Source organism: Oncorhynchus tshawytscha, linkage group LG10, assembly GCF_018296145.1.
Source record: "Oncorhynchus tshawytscha isolate Ot180627B linkage group LG10, Otsh_v2.0, whole genome shotgun sequence".
Classification (NCBI taxonomy): Eukaryota; Metazoa; Chordata; class Actinopteri; order Salmoniformes; family Salmonidae; genus Oncorhynchus; species Oncorhynchus tshawytscha.
In genome coordinates, this window is record NC_056438.1 from 3,245,939 (window position 1) to 3,267,943 (window position 22,005).

Below are 22,005 nucleotides of genomic sequence, written 5' to 3' on the forward strand. Positions count from 1 at the left end.
ACTCTGTCGGGAACACGCGTCATGAGACCAAGGATCTCTGCCAGACCACTGACTCAAAGAGGTCTCATGAGCCCCTCCTTTATAGTAGAATCCTCAAACCAGTTTCTAAAGACGGTTGACATCTAGTGGAAGCCTTAGCAAATGCAACTTTATCCATAACCCACTGTGTATTCGGTAGGCCAAGCTTTGAAAAACTACAAACCTCAGATGTCCCACTTCCTGGTTGGATTTTTCTCAGGTTTTCGCCTGCCATATGAGTTCTGTTATACTCACAGACATCATTCAAACAGTTTTAGAAACTTCAGAGTGTTTTCTATCCAATACTAATAATAATATGCATATATTAGCATCTGGGCATCTGGGACTGAGTTGGAGGCAGTTCACTCTGGGCACGCTATTCATCCAAAAGTGAAAATGCTGCCCCCTATCCCAAAAAGGTTTTAACCCTACCCAGAGAGAGACCCCTTAACCCTACCCAGAGAGAGACCCCCTAACCCTACCCAGAGAGAGACCCCTTTAACCCTACCCAGAGAGAGACGCCCTAACCCTAACCCAGAGAGAGACCGCCCTAACCCTACCCAGAGAGACCGCCCTAACCCTACCCAGAGAGAGACCGCCCTAACCCTACCCAGAGAGACCCCCTCAACCCTACCCAGAGAGACCCCTTAACCCTACCTAGAGAGAGACCCCTTAACCTTACCCAGAGAGACCCCTAACCCTACCCAGAGAGAGACCCCCTCAACCCTACCCAGAGAGAGACCCCTTAACCCTACCTAGAGACCCCTTAACCCTACCTAGAGAGAGACCCCTTAACCCTACCCAGAGAGAGACCCCCTAACCCTACCCAGAGAGAGACCCTCAACCCTACCCAGAGAGAGACCCCTTAACCCTACCTAGAGAGAGACCCCTAACCCTACCCAGAGAGAGACCCCCTTAACATTACCCAGAGAGACCCTCAACCCTACCCAGAGAGAGACCCCTGTATATTATCATCTAAACTGTATATTATCATCTAAACTGTATATCACTATATTATCATCTAAACTGTATATTATCATCTAAACTGTATATCACTGTATATTATCATCTAAACTGTATATTACTGTATAATATCTAAACTCTACTGTATATCACCATCTAAAGTGTATATTACTGTATAATATCTAAACTCTATATCTGTAAAATCTTTAACAAAAGCAACGTGTAACTGTTACTGTGTTTGTTAGGCCATTACCACGATTGGCTAGTAGTAGACTAGAAAACAGACCCATTGAACTATGTACTAGAGATATACTATACTGTACAGAACACAGACCACAGTAAACTAGTACTGTACAGAACACAGTAAACTAGTACTGTACAGAACACAGTAAACTAGTACTGTACAGACCACAGTAAACTAGTACTGTACAGACCACAGTAAACTAGTACTGTACAGACCACAGTAAACTAGTACTGTACAGAACACAGTAAACTAGTACTGTACAGACCACAGTAAACTAGTACTGTACAGACCACAGTAAACTAGTACTGTACAGACCACAGTAAACTAGTACTGTACAGACCACAGTAAACTAGTACTGTACAGACCACAGAAAACTAGTACTGTACAGACCACAGAAAACTAGTACTGTACAGAACACAGACCCCAGTAAACTAGTACTGTACAGAACACAGACCCATACCACAGTGTTTAAATCACAGTTTTTATTCATACTAGAGAAGAAACCTGTCCTTCTAACATGTCCTTCTGCCCAAACCGAAAGGTTAATCTTTTCAGTACTGAGAGTCTGCATCCTGACTGGCCAATAAGGGGTAGAGTTTCATGTGGAACACATTGCCATTGGTCCTTGTTGTCACACAGTGTTTGTTTGGTAACAGCATTAGAAAGATCTGAAAACAAAATAATAAACCTAGGGGCTACGTCCCAAATGGCCCTCTAGTCCCTACGGCATGCACTTATTCTGACCAGAGCTCTATGGACACCCTGGTCAACAGTAGTGCATATAATATATATATATATATATATATATATATATATATATAGGGATTAGGGTGCTATTGGGGACACACTTCTGACATAGTTTAACATGTTCACTGTTCAGAAAGAAATATAGAAAGTAGAACAGGAACGACTCTCTGACCTGTAGAATAAGGAATCTGTAGTCATATCTCCATCTGCTGAACGCTATTGTACTATTGGTTCATGATCAGAGACGTGTAGATTCTCCTCCCCCCCACCCCCTCGGAGTTTTACCAGTGTCTGAAATGGCACCCTATTCTCTATGTAGTGTGCTACCGATGGCCGGGCCTTGGTCAAATGTAGTGCACCCTATTCTCTATGTAGTGTGCTACCGATGGCCGGGCCTTGGTCAAATGTAGTGCACTTTACAGTAAATAGGATGGCAATTCAGACACTTCACATTATCCTCCCCCAGAATACAGACAGGGAGCCATCACCAGATGTCTGTCCTTCAACTATGGTAATAACGTTTAAAAATATATATATATATATATATATATATATATATATATAATCCCCCCCCCGCAAAAGTCTAAACAAGCATTAGAAACTATCAGTAAACTAGTCATTGTTCAAAACCATAAAAAACTGATTGTCAGAAAAGAGTCTTTGAATGTAACATCCCCAGAAAAATAGTTAGAAAGAGGACAAAGTCCCAGCCGGTCCATGGCAGGCGGTGTCGTCTCAGAATTCACTTCCTGATGACGATCAGTAGTACTTCTTGTCTCACAGGAAGTTGACACCGTCTTCATGGGGGATACAAAAATAGAGACTTCTATGTTCGTATAAAAGTAAACCATCGAATAAATCATACAGGTTTTGTCATAGTAACCGTCACAACCGTTAAGCCCAGGACTACGTGTTCGCGAGTCACGTGGTTGTGACGAGGCACTTGTGTTTCTGTATGTATCCTTCCATCAGAGAGATACGTAAAGAGGAAGGAAGTAGTCCCTTCTGTCACAGTTTAAAGGACACTCCCCATGAGGGGGAGTGAATGAGTGTACACACTGGGGAGAGTCCACTTCAGATGGGCTGTAGGTCGGTCAACTTCACTCCCTGTGGACACACAATATTTCAATTTAGCAAGTGTTGACTGACGTCGATGCGACACATTTAGCAAAATAGTGAAGATTATAAAAATTACCCAGCCACCATCAACACAGTTCACAACCTTCCCCAGCCAAAACCCTCCACTCCAAACCAACAGTGACTTAATCAGTAACATCTTAATATACATATATATATATTTTACAAACGAGTTCGATTTGTCCCCTTCCAAAACCAACAGTGATTAAAACATTCTATATCACAATTAAGACCAATGAATTAATTGCCAATTAGCACCCCGTTTGTGACCAATTAAGTCCAGGTGAGTAGCTGGGTGTTAGTGGGTTAGACACACAGACCGGAGGGGAGGCGTTTCTCTACTCACACAGACCAGACAGGTAGGTATCAATGCAATAAAATACTAGGCTGTTCCAGGGAGGAGAGAGCGGAGGGACAGAGTTAGATAATAGTTGGTGTGATAGATAAATAGATCTCTCTCTGTGTGTGTTTTGTCTACCTTTTGTCTGCTGTTCATCCAGCTCTTGATGGTGGGTACCAGTATTGAACCCAGTAGGATCTGAGCAGGGTGATAGATGAGGAGAGGGACGGAGATCAGAGAGAGATGCTCATACCCCTCAAAAACGATCTTTAACATGGGTATACCTGGAGAGAGGAAAGAGGGGAGAAGAGAGGGAGGGAAGAGGGGAGAAGAGAGGGAGAAGATAGGGAGGGAAGAGGGGAGAAGAGGTAAAGAAAGAATTTATATTACCAATTGAGAAACACAAGCTTAGCTTGATCCATTTCTGTATCATTTTCATGGTGTTACTGGATTTGATCAAATTCCCAATATTTGTTATTGACATAATAGGTGCATTGAGTCTTTGCAGGTTAGTGTTGGCCAACTAGCACATTTATGTTAGCAAGAGATCCGAGTTCCTGGTTGTATCCGTGTCCAGAAACCAGAATAAACATTTAGTTGTTGCTATGATTTGCACCCCCTCCCTTCTCTCATCAAGGGTTTTTACATAACAGTTTCAATTCTGATTTAGACTCCATTTTGTCTCCTGCTTCCTGATCCGCTTTAACAACATTTCTCATCCTTGTTTCCTCGAGCAGATAAACACCCCCATTTCTTTTTTTTTTTTTTTTTACAAACACAACTACTCAGTGAAAGATATTTTCTAAACCTTGGGTTTTTTTCAGACCCCATTCAGAGGAGGAAAAAGAAGATTTTTTTTTTTTTTTTTTAAATATACTAAAATACAAAAAAAAAATATATATATTTTTTTTAAATATTTTTTTTAAATTTAAAAAATAATAAAAATAAATAAATCGGGAAATCTTTCAGACATGAGAAACAAGACGTACTCTCTAGACTAAATCAAGATACCTTCTAAGCTTCCATCTCGGACTCCGCTGGTGGTCCTTCTAAAGAAAATGTTGGACAACAGTAAAAATGCACTAAAAAGGGTACAAATTCCTCTTCTTCTTTAAGTCTGACTCAGGCATCATTAACTGAGAAGATAAGTGGTGCTTTAAAAAAAACAAACATATTATCATCTCTGCAGACTTTTTATTTGAGAGAAGAAGAAAAAAACCCCAGTGGTTTAAATTGACCTTGGACTTCCAGGTCAGTCAATTGACTGCTCTTCCCTCTGCCTGCCTTGAGGGTTAACACGTCAACTTCTAGTGAATCGGTTTTCATTTCAGCAATTCACTAACTGTGATGTGCTAGATGCCTCGCTTAAGATTGATGTAATAATAATAATCATCATCTACTGGAGCTGATATGCTTAATCCATTTCTGCTGCAGCTCTCTGCCCCCCTAACGATTATATCTAGTACTATCCCCAAGGTTTGGAAGGAGGCCCAGGTACTCCCCCTAACTACGATGATATCTAGTACTATCCCCAAGGTTTGGAAGGAGGCCCAGGTACTCCCCCTAACTACGATTATATCTAGTACTATCCCCAAGGTTTGGAAGGAGGCCCAGGTACTCCCCCTAACTACGATTATATCTAGTACTATCCCCAAGGTTTGGAAGGAGGCCCAGGTACTCCCCTAACTACGATTATATCTAGTACTATCCCCAAGGTTTGGAAGGAGGCCCAGGTACTCCCCTAACTACGATGATATCTAGTACTATCCCCAAGGTTTGGAAGGAGGCCCAGGTACTCCCCTAACTACGATGATATCTAGTACTATCCCCAAGGTTTGGAAGGAGGCCCAGGTACTCCCCTAACTACGATGATATTTAGTACTATCCCCAAGGTTTGGAAGGAGGCCCAGGTACTCCCCTAACTACGATTATATCTAGTACTATCCCCAAGGTTTGGAAGGAGGCCCAGGTACTCCCCTAACTACGATTATATCTAGTACTATCCCCAAGGTTTGGAAGGAGGCCCAGGTACTCCCCTAACTACGATTATATCTAGTACTATCCCCAAGGTTTGGAAGGAGGCCCAGGTACTCCCCTAACTACGATTATATCTAGTACTATCCCCAAGGTTTGGAAGGAGGCCCAGGTACTCCCCTAACTACGATTATATCTAGTACTATCCCCAAGGTTTGGAAGGAGGCCCAGGTACTCCCCTAACTACGATTATATCTAGTACTATCCCCAAGGTTTGGAAGGAGGCCCAGGTACTCCCCTAACTACGATTATATCTAGTACTATCCCCAAGGTTTGGAAGGAGGCCCAGGTACTCCCCTAACTACGATTATATCTAGTACTATCCCAAGGTTTGGAAGGAGGCCCAGGTACTCCCCTAACGATTATATCTAGTACTATCCCCAAGGTTTGGAAGGAGGCCCAGGTACTCCCCCTAACGATTATGTCTAGTACTATCCCCAAGGTTTGGAAGGAGGCCCAGGTACTCCCCTAACTACGATTATATCTAGTACTATCCCCAAGGTTTGGAAGGAGGCCCAGGTACTCCCCCTAATGATTATATCTAGTACTATCCCCAAGGTTTGGAAGGAGGCCCAGGTACTCCCCCTAACGATGATATCTAGTACTATCCCCAAGGTTTGGAAGGAGGCCCAGGTACTCCCCTAACGATTATATCTAGTACTATCCCCAAGGTTTGGAAGGAGGCCCAGGTACTCCCCTAACGATTATATCTAGTACTATCCCCAAGGTTTGGAAGGAGGCCCAGGTACTCCCCCTAATGATTATATCTAGTCCTATCCCCAAGGTTTGGAAGGAGGCCCAGGTACTCCCCTAATGATTATATCTAGTACTATCCCCAAGGTTTGGAAGGAGGCCCAGGTACTCCCCTAACCTGACGATTATATCTAGTACTATCCCCAAGGTTTGGAAGGAGGCCCAGGTACTCCCCCTAACGATGATATCTAGTACTATCCCCAAGGTTTGGAAGGAGGCCCAGGTACTCCCCCTAACGATTATATCTAGTACTATCTAGTACTTAAAGTCTGTACCTAACATCATTACTAAGCTTTAGACATATGAGTCACACCCCCCCCTCCCGGTCTCAGGGACGGATAACTCTGGAAATTCCTTTGGTGTCTACGGAGTTAATCAGCTTTTAGTAACAATTTTCAAAATGTTCTGAAATGTGATGTCCTGGTGCCTCTTGGGTAATTCAGGAAGCTGATTGAGGATCTTACTACTGATGAATGTGATGTCCTGGTGCCTCTTGGGTAATTCAGGAAGCTGATTGAGGATCTTATTACTGATGAATGTGATGTCCTGGTGCTTCTTGGGTAATTCAGGAAGCTGATTGAGGATCTTACTACTGATGAATGTGTTTGTTAATGAACGTATTTTATTTTTCTTGGTGCTTGCATTTTGTATTTTTATTTATTTCTGTAATTCAGGGCTCATCTGTAAAAAAAAGAGACCTTGGTCTCAGTTTGAATCCCTGAAAAAAATAAAAAAGGTTAAATTAAAAATAAATGTAAAAATATTAAATACTGTCCGCTTACCCAGGGTGAGAGATTTGTGTGTAGCACAGAACATGATAGCTACTGTGTCAGCTGGAGTAAAACCAGACTGTTTCCTACGGACGGGAGAGCGAGATCAGAAACTGATGAACACACACATAAAACATCACAGAGTGAGTATATTAGAAGACATTTTACAGCATGAGATGGACAGAGCCCCATAATCCCAGAGAGTGACTGTACAGATGAACAGAGCCCCATAATCCCAGAGAGTGACTGTACAGATGAACAGAGCCCCATAATCCCAGAGAGTGACTGTACAGATGGACAGAGCCCCATAATCCCAGAGAGTGACTGTACAGATGAACAGAGCCCCATAATCCCAGAGAGTGACTGTACAGATGAACAGAGCCCCATAATCCCAGAGAGTGACTGTACAGATGAACAGAGCCCCATAATCCCAGAGAGTGACTGTACAGATGAACAGAGCCCCATAATCCCAGAGAGTGACTGTACAGATGAACAGAGCCCCATAATCCCAGAGAGTGACTGTACAGATGAACAGAGCCCCATAATCCCAGAGTGTGACTGTACAGATGAACAGAGCCCCATAATCCCAGAGAGTGACTGTACAGATGAACAGAGCCCCATAATCCTAGAGTGTGACTGTACAGATGAACAGAGCCCCATAATCCCAGAGAGTGACTGTACAGATGAACAGAGCCCCATAATCCCAGAGAGTGACTGTACAGATGAACAGAGCCCCATAATCCCAGAGAGTGACTGTACAGATGAACAGAGCCCCATAATCCCAGAGAGTGACTGTACAGATGAACAGAGCCCCATAATCCCAGAGAGTGACTGTACAGATGAACAGAGCCCCATAATCCTAGAGAGTGACTGTACAGATGAACAGAGCCCCATAATCCTAGAGAGTGACTGTACAGATGAAGAGCCCCATAATCCTAGAGTGACTGTACAGATGAACAGAGCCCCATAATCCTAGAGAGTGACTGTACAGATGAACAGAGCCCCATAATCCTAGAGTGTGACTGTACAGATGAACAGAGCCCCATAATCCTAGAGAGTGACTGTACAGATGAACAGAGCCCCATAATCCCAGAGAGTGACTGTACAGATGAACAGAGCCCCATAATCCTAGAGAGTGACTGTACAGATGAACAGAGCCCCATAATCCTAGAGAGTGACTGTACAGATGAACAGAGCCCCATAATCCTAGAGAGTGACTGTACAGATGAACAGAGCCCCATAATCCTAGAGAGTGACTGTACAGATGAACAGAGCCCCATAATCCTAGAGAGTGACTGTACAGATGAACAGAGCCCCATAATCCCAGAGAGTGACTGTACAGATGAACAGAGCCCCATAATCCCAGAGAGTGACTGTACAGATGAACAGAGCCCCATAATCCTAGAGTGTGACTGTACAGATGAACAGAGCCCCATAATCCTAGAGTGTGACTGTACAGATGAACAGAGCCCCATAATCCCAGAGAGTGACTGTACAGATGAACAGAGCCCCATAATCCCAGAGAGTGACTGTACAGATGAACAGAGCCCCATAATCCCAGAGAGTGACTGTACAGATGAACAGAGCCCCATAATCCTAGAGAGTGACTGTACAGATGAACAGAGCCCCATAATCCCAGAGAGTGACTGTACAGATGAACAGAGCCCCATAATCCCAGAGAGTGACTGTACAGATGAACAGAGCCCCATAATCCTAGAGAGTGACTGTACAGATGAACAGAGCCCCATAATCCTAGAGAGTGACTGTACAGATGAACAGAGCCCCATAATCCTAGAGTGACTGTACAGATGAACAGAGCCCCATAATCCTAGAGAGTGACTGTACAGATGAACAGAGCCCCATAATCCTAGAGAGTGACTGTACAGATGAACAGAGCCCCATAATCCTAGAGAGTGACTGTACAGATGAACAGAGCCCCATAATCCTAGAGAGTGACTGTACAGATGAACAGAGCCCCATAATCCTAGAGTGTGACTGTACAGATGAACAGAGCCCCATAATCCTAGAGTGTGACTGTACAGATGAACAGAGCCCCATAATCCTAGAGAGTGACTGTACAGATGAACAGAGCCCCATAATCCTAGAGAGTGACTGTACAGATGAACAGAGCCCCATAATCCTAGAGAGTGACTGTACAGATGAACAGAGCCCCATAATCCTAGAGAGTGACTGTACAGATGAAGAGCCCCATAATCCTAGAGTGACTGTACAGATGAACAGAGCCCCATAATCCTAGAGAGTGACTGTACAGATGAACAGAGCCCCATAATCCTAGAGTGTGACTGTACAGATGAACAGAGCCCCATAATCCTAGAGAGTGACTGTACAGATGGACAGAGCCCCATAATCCTAGAGAGTGACTGTACAGATGGACAGAGCCCCATAATCATAGAGAGTGACTGTACAGATGGACAGAGCCCCATAATCCTAGAGTGACTGTACAGATGAACAGAGCAACAGCATGACAGTAGCAGTACTACAGTATAACACTAGAGGCCGCAGCATGACAGTAACGGTACTACAGTATAACACTAACAGTACTATTAAACTCACTGTGTGGAGAAGACAAACGTCAACAGCATGAAGCTCAGCTGGATGCAGAATACTGGGGAGAGACAACGCATCAGATTAGAGGGTTTAGACGGAACTCAGACAGAGACAGAGCGAGAGACAGACACACAGAGAGACAGAAATACTCACTGATGAAGGTGATGAGCAGCAGGCTGAGGTGGTCCAGTTCAATATCCGGGTTAGAGAAGGTCTCACAGAAGGTGGTGTAAATGATCATCAGGAGAACCAAAGAACTGATGACTCCAAACGGAGGTTTCCTCCTCTCGAGCCAGTCCCTCAGGAACCGCCGGGACACCTGGGATACATAGTGGCTATAAGGGCTTTATAGAGGTGTTATAGACTCCCAAAGAAGGTCTCCTCTCTAGCTAGTCTGTCAGGAAATCTGTTTTTATAAAAAAGTTTATAAATGATTTACAACAGGTTTATAAAGTGGTTAAACGGGGTATTATTTGTGGCTTTTAACAGGATTATGAAGTGGTTAAACGGGGTATTACTTGTGGCTTTTAACAGGATTATGAAGTGGTTAAACGGGGTATTATTTGTGGCTTTTATCAGGATTATGAAGTGGTTAAACGGGGTATTATTTGTGGCTTTTATCAGGATTATGAAGTGGTTAAACGGGGTATTATTTGTGGCTTTTATCAGGATTATGAAGTGGTTAAACGGGGTATTATTTGTGGCTTTTAACAGGATTATGAATTGGTTAAACGGGGTATTATTTGGGTTAACAGGTTTATAAAAGGTTTTGTAATCTGTGTACTGACGTTGCACAGGATGAAGGGTTTAAAAATACTAACATAAAAAAGGTGTTATATTTCTGTATAGGCTTTATAAAACAGGCTCTATAAACTGTACTGACCTGTCCTAGGATGAGAGGAACGACCACAGTCATGAAAAGCTGAGAGAAGATGGAGGAGAAAGGGACAGAGGATGACGAGCCCAGCTGGAAGAGAGGATGAACAAGGGATGAGAATGTGTCAACATATCAGGTACTGGCATTGATTATAAAACTCTTTCAGTAGCAGTATGAAACCCCTTGGGGACCTCTGGAGCTCTGTCAGAGTGACCATCAGGTTCTTGGTCACCTCCTGACCATGCCCTTCTCCCCTGATTGCTCAGTTTGGCTGGGTGGCAAGCTCTAGGAAGAGTCTTGGTGGTTCCAAACCTCTTCCATTTAAGAATGATAGAGGTCAAGTTGTGTTTGGGGACCTTCAATGCTGCAGAAATGTTTTGGTACCCTTCCCCAGATCTGTGCCTCGACACAATCCTGTCTCGGAGCTCTACGGACAATTCATTCGACCTCTTGGCTTGGTTTTTACTCTGACATGCACTGAAAACTGTGGGACCTTATATAGACAGGTGTGTCCAATCAATTGAATTTACCACAGGTGGACTCCAATCAAGTTGTAGAAACATCTCAAGGATAATCAATAGAAACAGCATGCACCTGAGCTCAAATTAAAGTCTCATAGCAAAGGGTCTGAATACTTATTACAGAAGGTATCAGTTTATTTTTAAATAGATTTTATAAAAACCTGTTTTTTTCTTTGTCATTATGGAGTAGTCTGTGTAGATTGAGGAGTAAAAACATTTAATTAATTTTAGAATAAGGCTGTAATGTAACAAAAATGTGGATAAAGTCCAGGGGTCTGAATGTACAAATTACCTCCACCCCCCCATGCACATTGACTCGGTACCAGTACCACCTGTGTAGCCTCGTTACTGTTATTTTATTGTGTTACTTTATTTAGAAAATATTTTCTTAACTCGTACTTTGTTAAAACTGCATTGTTGGTTATGGGCTTGTAAGTAAGCATTTCACTGTTAGGTCTACACCCGCATAGCCGGGTTCCTCTCTAGGTTTTGGCCTTTCTAGGGAGTTTTTCCTAGCCACCGTGCTTCTACACCTGCATTGCTTGCTGTTTGGGGTTTTAGGCTGGGTTTCTGTACAGCACTTTGAGATATCAGCTGATGTACGAAGGGCTATATAAATACATTTGATTTGGATTTGGTGCATGTGACAAAGAAAGTTCCATTTAATTCAGAAAGCCCCATTGACTCTTCCCACATATTGTGTTACAGCCGGAATTTAAAATAGATTAAATTGAGATTTTGTGTCACTGATCTACTACACATAATACCCCATAATATCAAAGTTGAATTTTGTTAAATTCATCTGTTAGAAATTAAAACAAAATGAAAATCTGAAATGTCTTGAGTCAATCAGTATTCAACCCCTTTGTTATGGCAAACCTAAAATAAGTTCTGGAGTAAAAATGTGCTTAACAAGTCACATAATAAGTTGCATGGACTCACTCTGTGTTCAATAATAATGTTTGACATGATGTTATTAATGACATCCTCATCTCTGTACCCCACACATACAATTATCTGTAAGGTCCCTCAGTTGAGCAGTCAAAAACAGATTCATCCACAAAGACCAGGGACGTTTTCCACAGCCTCGCGAAGAAGGGCCCCTATTGGTAGATAGCAGACATTGAATATCCCTTTGAGCATGGTGACGTTATTAAATCACACTTAGGATGGCGTATCAATACACCCAGTCACTACAAAGATACAGGCGTCCTTCCTAACTCAGTTGCCGAAGAGGAAGGAAACCGCTCAGGGATTTGAACATGAGGCCAATGATGACTTTAAAACAGTCACAGAGTTTAATGGCTGTGATTGGAGAAAACTGAGGATGGCTCAACAACATTGTAGTTACTCCACAATACTAACCTAAATTATTTAATGACAGAGTGAAAAGGAAGCCTGTACAGAATAAAATTCCAAAACATGCATCCTGTTTGCAATAAGGCACTAAATTAATACTTTATGTCCTGAATACAAAGTGTCATGTTTGGGGCAAATCCAATACAACACATCACTGAGTACCACTCTTGATATATTCAAGTATAGTGGCGGCTGCATCATGTTATGGGTATGCTTGTCATCGACAAGGACTAGGGAGTTTTTCCAGGATAAAAATAAATGGAATAAAGCTAAGCAGAGGCTAAATCCTAGAGGAAAACCTTGTTCAGTCTGCTTCCCAACAGACACTGGGAGATTAAATCACCTTTCAGCAGGACAATAATCTAAAACACAAGGCCACATCTACACTGGAGTTGCTTACCAAGAAGACAGTGAATGTTCCTGAGTGGCCTAGTTACAGTTTGGCCTTAGAAATCACCTTGAAAATCTATGGCAAGACTTGAGACTTACCCAACACACTGTCAATGACACTGACTCTACTCCAGCCACTTTAATAATGGGAATTGATGGGAAATGATGTAAATATATCACTAGCCACTTTAAACAATGCTACCTTATATAATGTTACTTACCCTACATTATTCATCTCATATGCATACGTATATACTGTACTCTATATCATCGACTGCAGCCTTATGTAATACATGTATCACTAGCCACTTTAACTATGCCACTTGGTTTACATACTCATCTCATATGTATATACTGTACTCGATATCATCTACTGTATCTTGCCTATGCTGCTCTGTACCATCACTCATTCATATATCCTTATGTACATATTCTTTATCCCCTCACACTGTGTATAAGACAGTAGTTTTTTGGAATTGTTAGTTAGATTACTTGTTGGTTATTACTGCATTGTCGGAACTAGAAGCACAAGCATTTCGCTACACTCGCATTAACATCTGCTAACCATGTGTATGTGACAAATAAAAATTTGATTTGATTTTGAAAGGTGATTCTAAAATATATTGACTCAGGGGGTTGAATAATTATCTAAATGAAGATTAGTGTTTTTATTTTTTCATATTTTTTAAATGTTAAAGTTTTCTTTCACTTTGACATGGAGTATTTTGTGAAGATCGTTGACCAAAAAAAGACAATTTAAATCCATTTTAATCGTAAACACAACAAAAAGGCGCCAAAGAAAGGTCAAGGGGTTATATAGAATACTTTGTGTCGTGTAGAAAATACTTACAAACAGTAACAGTAGCAGTGGTGTCACTAGTATTCCCTGTAGACAGAGAATAGGGATGTCAGACATGCTCAATACTGTTAACACACACACACACACACACACACACCCCCCCACACACACACACCCCCCACACACACCACCACCACACACACACACACACACACAACCCCCCACACACACACACCACCCCCCACACACACACCACCCCCCCCCCACACACACCCCCCCACACACACCACCCCCACACACAGGTGCTAGTCTACCTTCACAATGCTCCATGGGAGAGGTAGAGAGACACAATTCAGTCTTACCAGGAAGCTTCCGAAGGCGGAGTTAAAGATGGCGGCAGCCTGAGGGAAGACAATCCCCGTTTATTAAAACGGAACCAACATACGGTAATGTACAGGTATCTGTCCAGCTTGTCGTGTACTAACAGGGACACAGAACGTCCATAATGTCCAGCTCGTTGTGTACTAACAGGGACACAGAACGTCCATAATGTCCAGCTCGTCGTGTACTAACAGGGACACAGAACGTCCATAATGTCCAGCTCGTTGTGTACTAACAGGGACACAGAACGTCCATAATGTCCAGCTCGTCGTGTACTAACAGGGAACTAGAACGTCCATAATGTCCAGCCTCCAGTCGTGTACTAACAGGGAACTAGAACGTCCATAATGTCCAGCTCGTCGTGTACTAACAGGGAACTAGAACGTCCATAATGTCCAGCTCGTCGTGTACTAACAGGGAACTAGAATGTCATTCCAAATACAACCTGTATGTACGCCGGTATAGGCACCGTCATTGTAAATAAGAATTTGTTCTTAACCGACTTGCCTAGTTAAATAAAAACATTGTATGTAAATACCTCGTTCCCCCCCACAGCTTTGGTGAGTATGACAGCAGAGGAGACTGGAGGGGGCATACATCCCACCGTCTGTAACCTAGACGACGCACGCACAGAGACACACACAACAGGGTCTTTGTCAAGGTCACGTCACCCATGGCAACCGTAAGGTAGAACCACTGGCTGAAGAAAGGACTCTTTCACTCTAGCCCCTCCCCTCCCAATACAGTATGTAGTTGTGTGTTAGGAACATCCGATGGTCCCGCCCCCCACACACACACAAAGCTCCTCACCCTCAGAGCAGCCAATGGTTTAAAGATAGATACAGAGCAACTCTCTCTGTGTGTGTGTGTGTGTGTGTGTGTGTGTGTGTGTGCACTCACCCTCGGAGTAGCCAAGTGTTGATTGAGGTAAGGGCCAGTAGTTTGATACAGAGCCACATGGCAACAGGGAAGAAGACCAGGGTGAAGGACTGGACAAACAGATGCAGCTTCACATGGAGGAGGGCACTAGTCAACTCCTAGAGGAATATAGAGAGAGAGAGAAGCATCAAACTGGTCAACTCCTAGAGGAATATAGAGAGAGAGAGAGAGAGGCATCAAACTGGTCAACTCCTAGAGGAATATGGAGAGAGAGAGAGAGGCAATCAAACTGGTCAACTCCTAGAGGAATATGGGGAGAGAGAGAGAAGCAATCAAACTGGTCAACTCCTAGAGGAATATAGAGAGAGAGAGAGAGGCATCAAACTGGTCAACTCCTAGAGGAATATGGGAGAGAGAGAGAGAGAAGCATCAAACTGGTCAACTCCTAGAGGAATATGGGGAGAGAGAGAGAGGCAATCAAACTGGTCAACTCCTAGAGGAATATGGGGAGAGAGAGAAGCATAAAACTGGTCAACTCCTAGAGGAATATAGAGAGAGAGAGAAGCATCAAACTGGTCAACTCCTAGAGGAATATAGAGAGAGAGAGAAGCAATCAAACTGGTCAACTCCTAGAGGAATATGGGGGAGAGAGAGAGAGAGGCATCAAACTGGTCAACTCCTAGAGGAATATGGAGGAGAGAGAGAGAGAAGCATCAAACTGGTCAACTCCTAGAGGAATATGGGGAGAGAGAGAGAGGCATCAAACTGGTCAACTCCAAGAGGAATATGGAGAGAGAGAGAGAGGCATCAAACTGGTCAAAACCTAGAGGAATATGGAGAGAGAGAGAGAGAGAGAAGCATCAAACTGGTCAACTCCTAGAGGAATATGGAGAGAGAGAAGCATCAAACTGGTCAACTCCTAGAGGAATATGGGGAGAGAGAGAGAGAAGCATCAAACTGGTCAACTCCTAGAGGAATATGGGGAGAGAGAGAAGCATCAAACTGGTCAACTCCTAGAGGAATATGGGGAGGGGGAGAGAGAGAAGCATCAAACTGGTCAACTCCTAGAGGAATATGGAGAGAGAGAGAAGCATCAAACTGGTCAACTCCTAGAGGAATATGGGGGGAGAGAGAGAGAAGCATCAAACTGGTCAACTCCTAGAGGAATATGGGGAGAGAGAGAGAGAAGCATCAAACTGGTCAACTCCTAGAGGAATATGGAGAGAGAAGAGAGATGGAGAGAGAGAAGAGCATCAAACTGGTCAACTCCTAGAGGAATATGGGAGAGAGAGAGAGAAGCATCAAACTGGTCAACTCCTAGAGGAATATGGAGAGAGAGAGAAGCATCAAACTGGTCAACTCCTAGAGGAATATGGGGAGAGAGAAGCATCAAACTGGTCAACTCCTAGAGGAATAGGGAGAGAGAGAGAGGAGCATCAAACTGGTCAACTCCTAGAGGAATATGGGAGAGAGAGAGAAGCATCAAACTGGTCAACTCCTAGAGGAATATGGGAGAGAGAGAAGCATCAAACTGGTCAACTCCTAGAGGAATATGGGGGAGAGAGAGAGAAGCATCAAACTGGTCAACTCCTAGAGCAATATGGGGAGAGAGAGAGGAGCATCAAACTGGTCAACTCCTAGAGGAATATGGAGAGAGAGAGAAGCATCAAACTGGTCAACTCCTAGAGGAATATGGGGAGAGAGAAGCATCAAACTGGTCAACTCCTAGAGGAATATGGAGAGAGAGAGACGCATCAAACTGGTCAACTCCTAGAGGAATATGGGGAGGAGAGAGAGGCATCAAACTGGTCAACTCCTAGAGGAATATGGGGAGAGAGAGAGAGGCATCAAACTGGTCAACTCCTAGAGGAATATGGGGAGAGAGAGAGAGAAGCATCAAACTGGTCAACTCCTAGAGGAATATGGGAGAGAGAGAGAGAAAAGCATCAAACTGGTCAACTCCTAGAGGAATATGGGGGAGAGAGAGAGAGAGAGAGAGAGAGAGAAGCATCAAACTGGTCAACTCCTAGAGGAATATGGGGAGAGAGAAGCATCAAACTGGTCAACTCCTAGAGGAATATGGAGAGAGAGAGAAGCATCAAACTGGTCAACTCCTAGAGGAATATGGGGAGAGAGAAGCATCAAACTGGTCAACTCCTAGAGGAATATGGGGAGGAGAGAGAGAGAAGCATCAAACTGGTCAACTCCTAGAGGAATATGGGGGAGAGAGAGAGAAGCATCAAACTGGTCAACTCCTAGAGGAATATGGGGAGGGAGAGAGAGAGAAGCATCAAACTGGTCAACTCCTAGAGCAATATGGGGAGAGAGAGAGAGGAGCATCAAACTGGTCAACTCCTAGAGGAATATGGGAGAGAGAGAAGCATCAAACTGGTCAACTCCTAGAGGAATATGGGGAGAGAGAAGCATCAAACTGGTCAACTCCTAGAGGAATATGGAGAGAGAGAGACGCATCAAACTGGTCAACTCCTAGAGGAATATGGGGAGGGAGAGAGAGGCATCAAACTGGTCAACTCCTAGAGGAATATGGGGAGAGAGAGAGAGGCATCAAACTGGTCAACTCCTAGAGGAATATGGGGAGAGAGAGAGAGAAGCATCAAACTGGTCAACTCCTAGAGGAATATGGGAGAGAGAGAGAAAAGCATCAAACTGGTCAACTCCTAGAGGAATATGGAGAGAGAGAGAGAGAGAGAGAGAGAGAAGCATCAAACTGGTCAACTCCTAGAGGAATATGGGGAGAGAGAAGCATCAAACTGGTCAACTCCTAGAGGAATATGGGGGAGAGAGAGAAGCATCAAACTGGTCAACTCCTAGAGGAATATGGGGAGAGAGAAGCATCAAACTGGTCAACTCCTAGAGGAATATGGGGAGAGAGAGAGAGAAGCATCAAACTGGTCAACTCCTAGAGGAATATGGGGAGGGAGAGAGAGAAGCATCAAACTGGTCAACTCCTAGAGGAATATGGGGAGGGAGAGAGAGAAGCATCAAACTGGTCAACTCCTAGAGGAATATGGGGAGAGAGAGACGCATCAAACTGGTCAACTCCTAGAGGAATATGGGGGAGAGAGAGAAGCATCAAACTGGTCAACTCCTAGAGGAATATGGGGAGGGAGAGAGAGAAGCATCAAACTGGTCAACTCCTAGAGGAATATGGGGAGAGAGAGAGAGAAGCATCAAACTGGTCAACTCCTAGAGGAATATGGGGAGGGAGAGAAGCATCAATGAACCATGCAAACAAAACCCTTTGGGATGAAAATGCTCAATGGAGAATCCCCAATGAAATAGCTTTTTGGAAAATAACTAAAATATACCACAAATCATTAGACGGGAGGAGTCTGGATTCACTACGTAAATGTCTCTTTACCTCTGTTTTTAATGACAGGCCGCTGTTGAAGAAAATGGCTGACACCGCAACATAGGTGATTGTGAACTCTGGTCTCAGTGGACCTGAGAGAGAGAGAGAGAGACAGAGACAGAGACAGAGAGAGAGAGAGACAGAGAGACAGAGAGAGAGAGAGAGAGAGAGAGAGAGAGAGAGAGAGAGAGAGAGGAGAGAGAGAGAGAGAGAGACAGAGAGACAGAGAGACAGAGAGAGAGAGAGACAGAGAGACAGAGAGACAGAGAGAGACAGAGAGAGAGAGAGAGACAGAGAGAGAGAGAGAGAGAGAGAGAGAGAGAGAGAGAGACAGAGAGACAGAGAGACAGAGAGAGAGAGAGAGAGAGAGAGAGAGAGACAGAGAGACAGAGAGACAGAGAGACAGAGACAGAGAGACAGAGAGACAGAGAGAGAGAGAGAGAGAGAGAGAGAGAGAGACAGAGACAGAGACAGAGAGAGAGAGAGACAGAGAGACAGAGAGACAGAGAGAGAGAGAGAGAGACAGAGACAGAGACAGAGAGAGAGAGAGAGAGAGAGACAGAGAGAGAGAGAGAGAGAGAGAGAACAAGCAAGTTAACAAATACATAAGCAAACAGGTATTAGAACACACAATGAAGCATATAGTCCTCCCGGATATAGGGTGTGTGTGTTGGACAGTGCCAGGCCTGCGCACTGGGCCGGGGGAGCGCACTGTCTAACGCGTTGGTTTACTGGGTGCGAAGCGTTATCGTGTCACTTCCGCTTTCTGTCCGGTAATCGCTGAGAAACTATGAATATGACACTGAAGGCTGAAATCGTTTGAAATCGGGTGGGAGCAACTAGCTGACGGTTGTTGGGAAAAGGGGAAAGCTGGTCAGTTGTACACCTGAATGCATTCAATTGAAATGCGTCTTCCGCATTTAACCCAACCCCTGTGAATCAGAGAGGTGTGTTGTTGGCGGTTAGTTAAGTTAGCCCAAGATGTACTCTTAAGGAGTCTATCGTTACCCCTTAGGTCCAACGACCTAATGTGTTATTTTCTGGAGGTAGACTGACTCTTGCAGCCAAAAACGGCATCTAAGCGTGAATCGATTCTCAGATTTTGCGATATGGTTCTAGAAACATAAAGCCTTTTACTTTCATATCAAAATCATTTCTAAATGAAAAATACGCACTTTCTGTACACTTTTTTTTTTAACCGGCTTTTATCAAAGTCTCGGTGGACAGTATTTTTCAGAGACGTTTCTGGTGGTCCCCACACACAGGGGTTTGGAGAATTGCTAGATAGCTAATAACTGGGTAGCTAATTAGTCTTCTGTCTTCAGTATGTCTTCAATAAACGCGCTGTAACGTGGAGATGTTATATTATTTCTCGCTGATATGAAAAGGTCCCTACCGCAAGCGATGCCTGTTAATGTTCAGACCAAGCATTGGGGATCTTAACACCCACACAGAAGATGCCTGTTAATGTTCAGACCAAGCATTGGGGATCTTAACACCCACACAGAGGATTAATGTTCAGACCAAGCATTGGGGATCTTAACACCCACACAGAGGATTAATGTTCAGACCAAGCATTGGGGATCTTAACACCCACACAGAGGATGCCTGTTAATGTTCAGACCAAGCATTGGGGATCTTAACACCCACACAGAGGATTAATGTTCAGACCAAGCATTGGGGATCTTAACACCCACACAGAGGATTAATGTTCAGACCAAGCATTGGGGATCTTAACACCCACACAGAGGATGCCTGTTAATGTTCAGACCAAGCATTGGGGATCTTAACACCCACACAGAGGATTAATGTTCAGACCAAGCATTGGGGATCTTAACACCCACACAGAGGATGCCTGTTAATGTTCAGACCAAGCATTGGGGATCTTAACACCCACACAGAGGATTAATGTTCAGACCAAGCATTGGGGATCTTAACACCCACACAGAGGATGCCTGTTAATGTTCAGACCAAGCATTGGGGATCTTAACACCCACACAGAGGATGCCTGTTAATGTTCAGACCAAGCATTGGGGATCTTAACACCCACACAGAGGATTAATGTTCAGACCAAGCATTGGGGATCTTAACACCCACACAGAGGATGCCTGTTAATGTTCAGACCAATCATTGGGGATCTTAACACCCACACAGAGGATGCCTTCGTCCAATGACTAGAGTGTAATGGAGTGATGATTATGGGATATGTTAGCTCACCCACACAGGTGGGGTCTGACAGCTCAACAGATATCACTGTCCCAATTTGCAAACACAACTGCTCATGTAGTTTACCTACCATTCTTGTCCGAAACATTATGGCAAATCACAAGATCTAAACTTACGTGTTGAATAAACTGTTTAGCTAAAAAAAAAAACAATGTTGACGTGACTATTGAAGACCATCCGATCAGTGTCAACTGGAATTTACCTCCTTTCAGTCCAACTGCAGGCTGTAGTTTCGCAGACACGATTGCTGCCACTATACCGATAATAAACCATTCTTTCCGTACTCTAGCCAACAGGCCCATATTACCAAGCCTCTACACGGCTCCCCCGGGCCGAACCTGACTTCCCTGTCCCGTCCGGACAAGCCCCAATAGCGACAGAAACTTTGTCAGATTGTAGTTTTGAAGAAGAATTAAAAAGAGACACACGATTTCATATCCGTACTAAATATTCTGCTAGCAGCACTGACGATGACGTCACTTTCCTATTGTAATGAGGAAATCTTCAAAATAAAAGCCCGCATTTCAAAACCTCGTAAAGGTGGATAAACTCATTCCAATGATATTACTTTTTTTTTTTTAAATCAATGTCGATATTTTATTTATTTATTGTTGCTTATAAGCAAATGCAAGAAGGAATTTAAAAATGTTTTTAAAGACCACTATTGAAAAATACAATGTTCAGACTGGTATGGTGACAATGTTGGGCTTTCTAGAGAAAAGAAACAGGATAATTTGTGCAGATGTGAAACAGTGAGGTTGGGAGTACTCGGTAGAGGCTGTAGAATCTACATATAGTGTCATTTCATGGGAAACTGAATAATACGGAGTGTTGCTGCCAGTGGTGTAAAGTACTCAGGGCCAAATACTTTAAAGTACTACTTAAGTTGTTTTTGGGGGTATCTGTACTTTACAATTTATATTTTTAACAACTTTTAAATTTACTTCACTACATTTCTAAAGAAAAGAATGTTATTTTTTACTCCATACATTTTTCCTCACACATTTCAGTATATTTTACTTTGATACTTAAGTGTATTTAAAACTGAATACCTTTAGACCTTGAGGACCTCTGTGTTCTCATAGGGCCCTGCCAGTAACCAGTGGTGGACCTCTGTGTCCTCATAGGGCCCTGCCAGTAACCAGTGGTAGACGTCTGTGTTCTCATAGTCAGGGCCCTGCCAGTAACCAGTGGTGGACCTCTGTGTCCTCATAGGGCCCTGCCAGTAACCAGTGGAGGACCTCTGTGTCCTCATAGGGCCCTGCCAGTAACCAGTGGAGGACCTCTGTGTCCTCATAGGGCCCTGCCAGTAACCAGTGGTGGACCTCTGTGTTCTCATAGGGCCCTGCCAGTAACCAGTGGAGGACCTCTGTGTTCTCATAGGGCCCTGCCAGTAACCAGTGGTGGACCTCTGTGTTCTCATAGGGCCCTGCCAGTAACCAGTGGTGGACCTCTGTGTTCTCATAGGGCCCTGCCAGTAACCAGTGGTGGACCTCTGTGTCCTCATAGGGCCCTGCCAGTAACCAGTGGTGGACCTCTGTGTCCTCATAGGGCCCTGCCAGTAACCAGTGGTGGACCTCTGTGTCCTCATAGGGCCCTGCCAGTAACCAGTGGTGGACCTCTGTG

At 43.8% G+C, this 22,005-nt stretch overlaps 1 protein-coding gene across 2 annotated transcripts; it reads right to left on the minus strand.

Annotated features, from left to right (window-relative positions):
- Positions 1-1,692: 1,692 nt before the first annotated feature.
- On the minus strand, positions 1,693-20,852 carry slc10a7 (solute carrier family 10 member 7). 2 transcript variants are annotated; one of them, XM_042328014.1, is made up of 13 exons: positions 20,582-20,851; positions 18,163-18,245; positions 14,802-14,938; positions 14,440-14,515; positions 13,883-13,921; positions 13,572-13,607; positions 10,458-10,541; positions 9,728-9,893; positions 9,581-9,632; positions 7,019-7,092; positions 3,588-3,733; positions 3,456-3,496; positions 1,693-3,079 (listed from the first exon to the last, which is right to left on the minus strand). In XM_042328014.1, exons 1-12 carry the CDS (start codon positions 20,679-20,681, stop codon positions 3,476-3,478), a joined length of 1,014 nt encoding a protein of 337 aa, XP_042183948.1. In that variant the 5' UTR covers positions 20,682-20,851; the 3' UTR covers positions 1,693-3,079; positions 3,456-3,475. The 2 variants fall into 2 exon arrangements, with proteins under 2 accessions (XP_042183948.1, XP_042183947.1); XM_042328013.1 differs by lacking the exon at positions 3,456-3,496 and having other exon boundaries at positions 20,582-20,852.
- Between the last annotated feature and the right edge of the window lie 1,153 nt (positions 20,853-22,005).

Coding starts and splice junctions, on each gene's coding strand:
- slc10a7 (XM_042328013.1), bottom strand. CDS start 20,681: ATGGGCCTGTTGGCTAGAGTACGGAAAGAATGGTTTATTATCGGTATA. Junction 14,516..14,801: donor AACACTTGGCTACTCCGAGG/GTGAGTGCACAC, acceptor TGCGTCGTCTAG/GTTACAGACGGTGGGATGTA. Junction 3,080..3,587: donor GGATGAACAGCAGACAAAAG/GTAGACAAAACA, acceptor GTGTGTCCACAG/GGAGTGAAGTTGACCGACCT.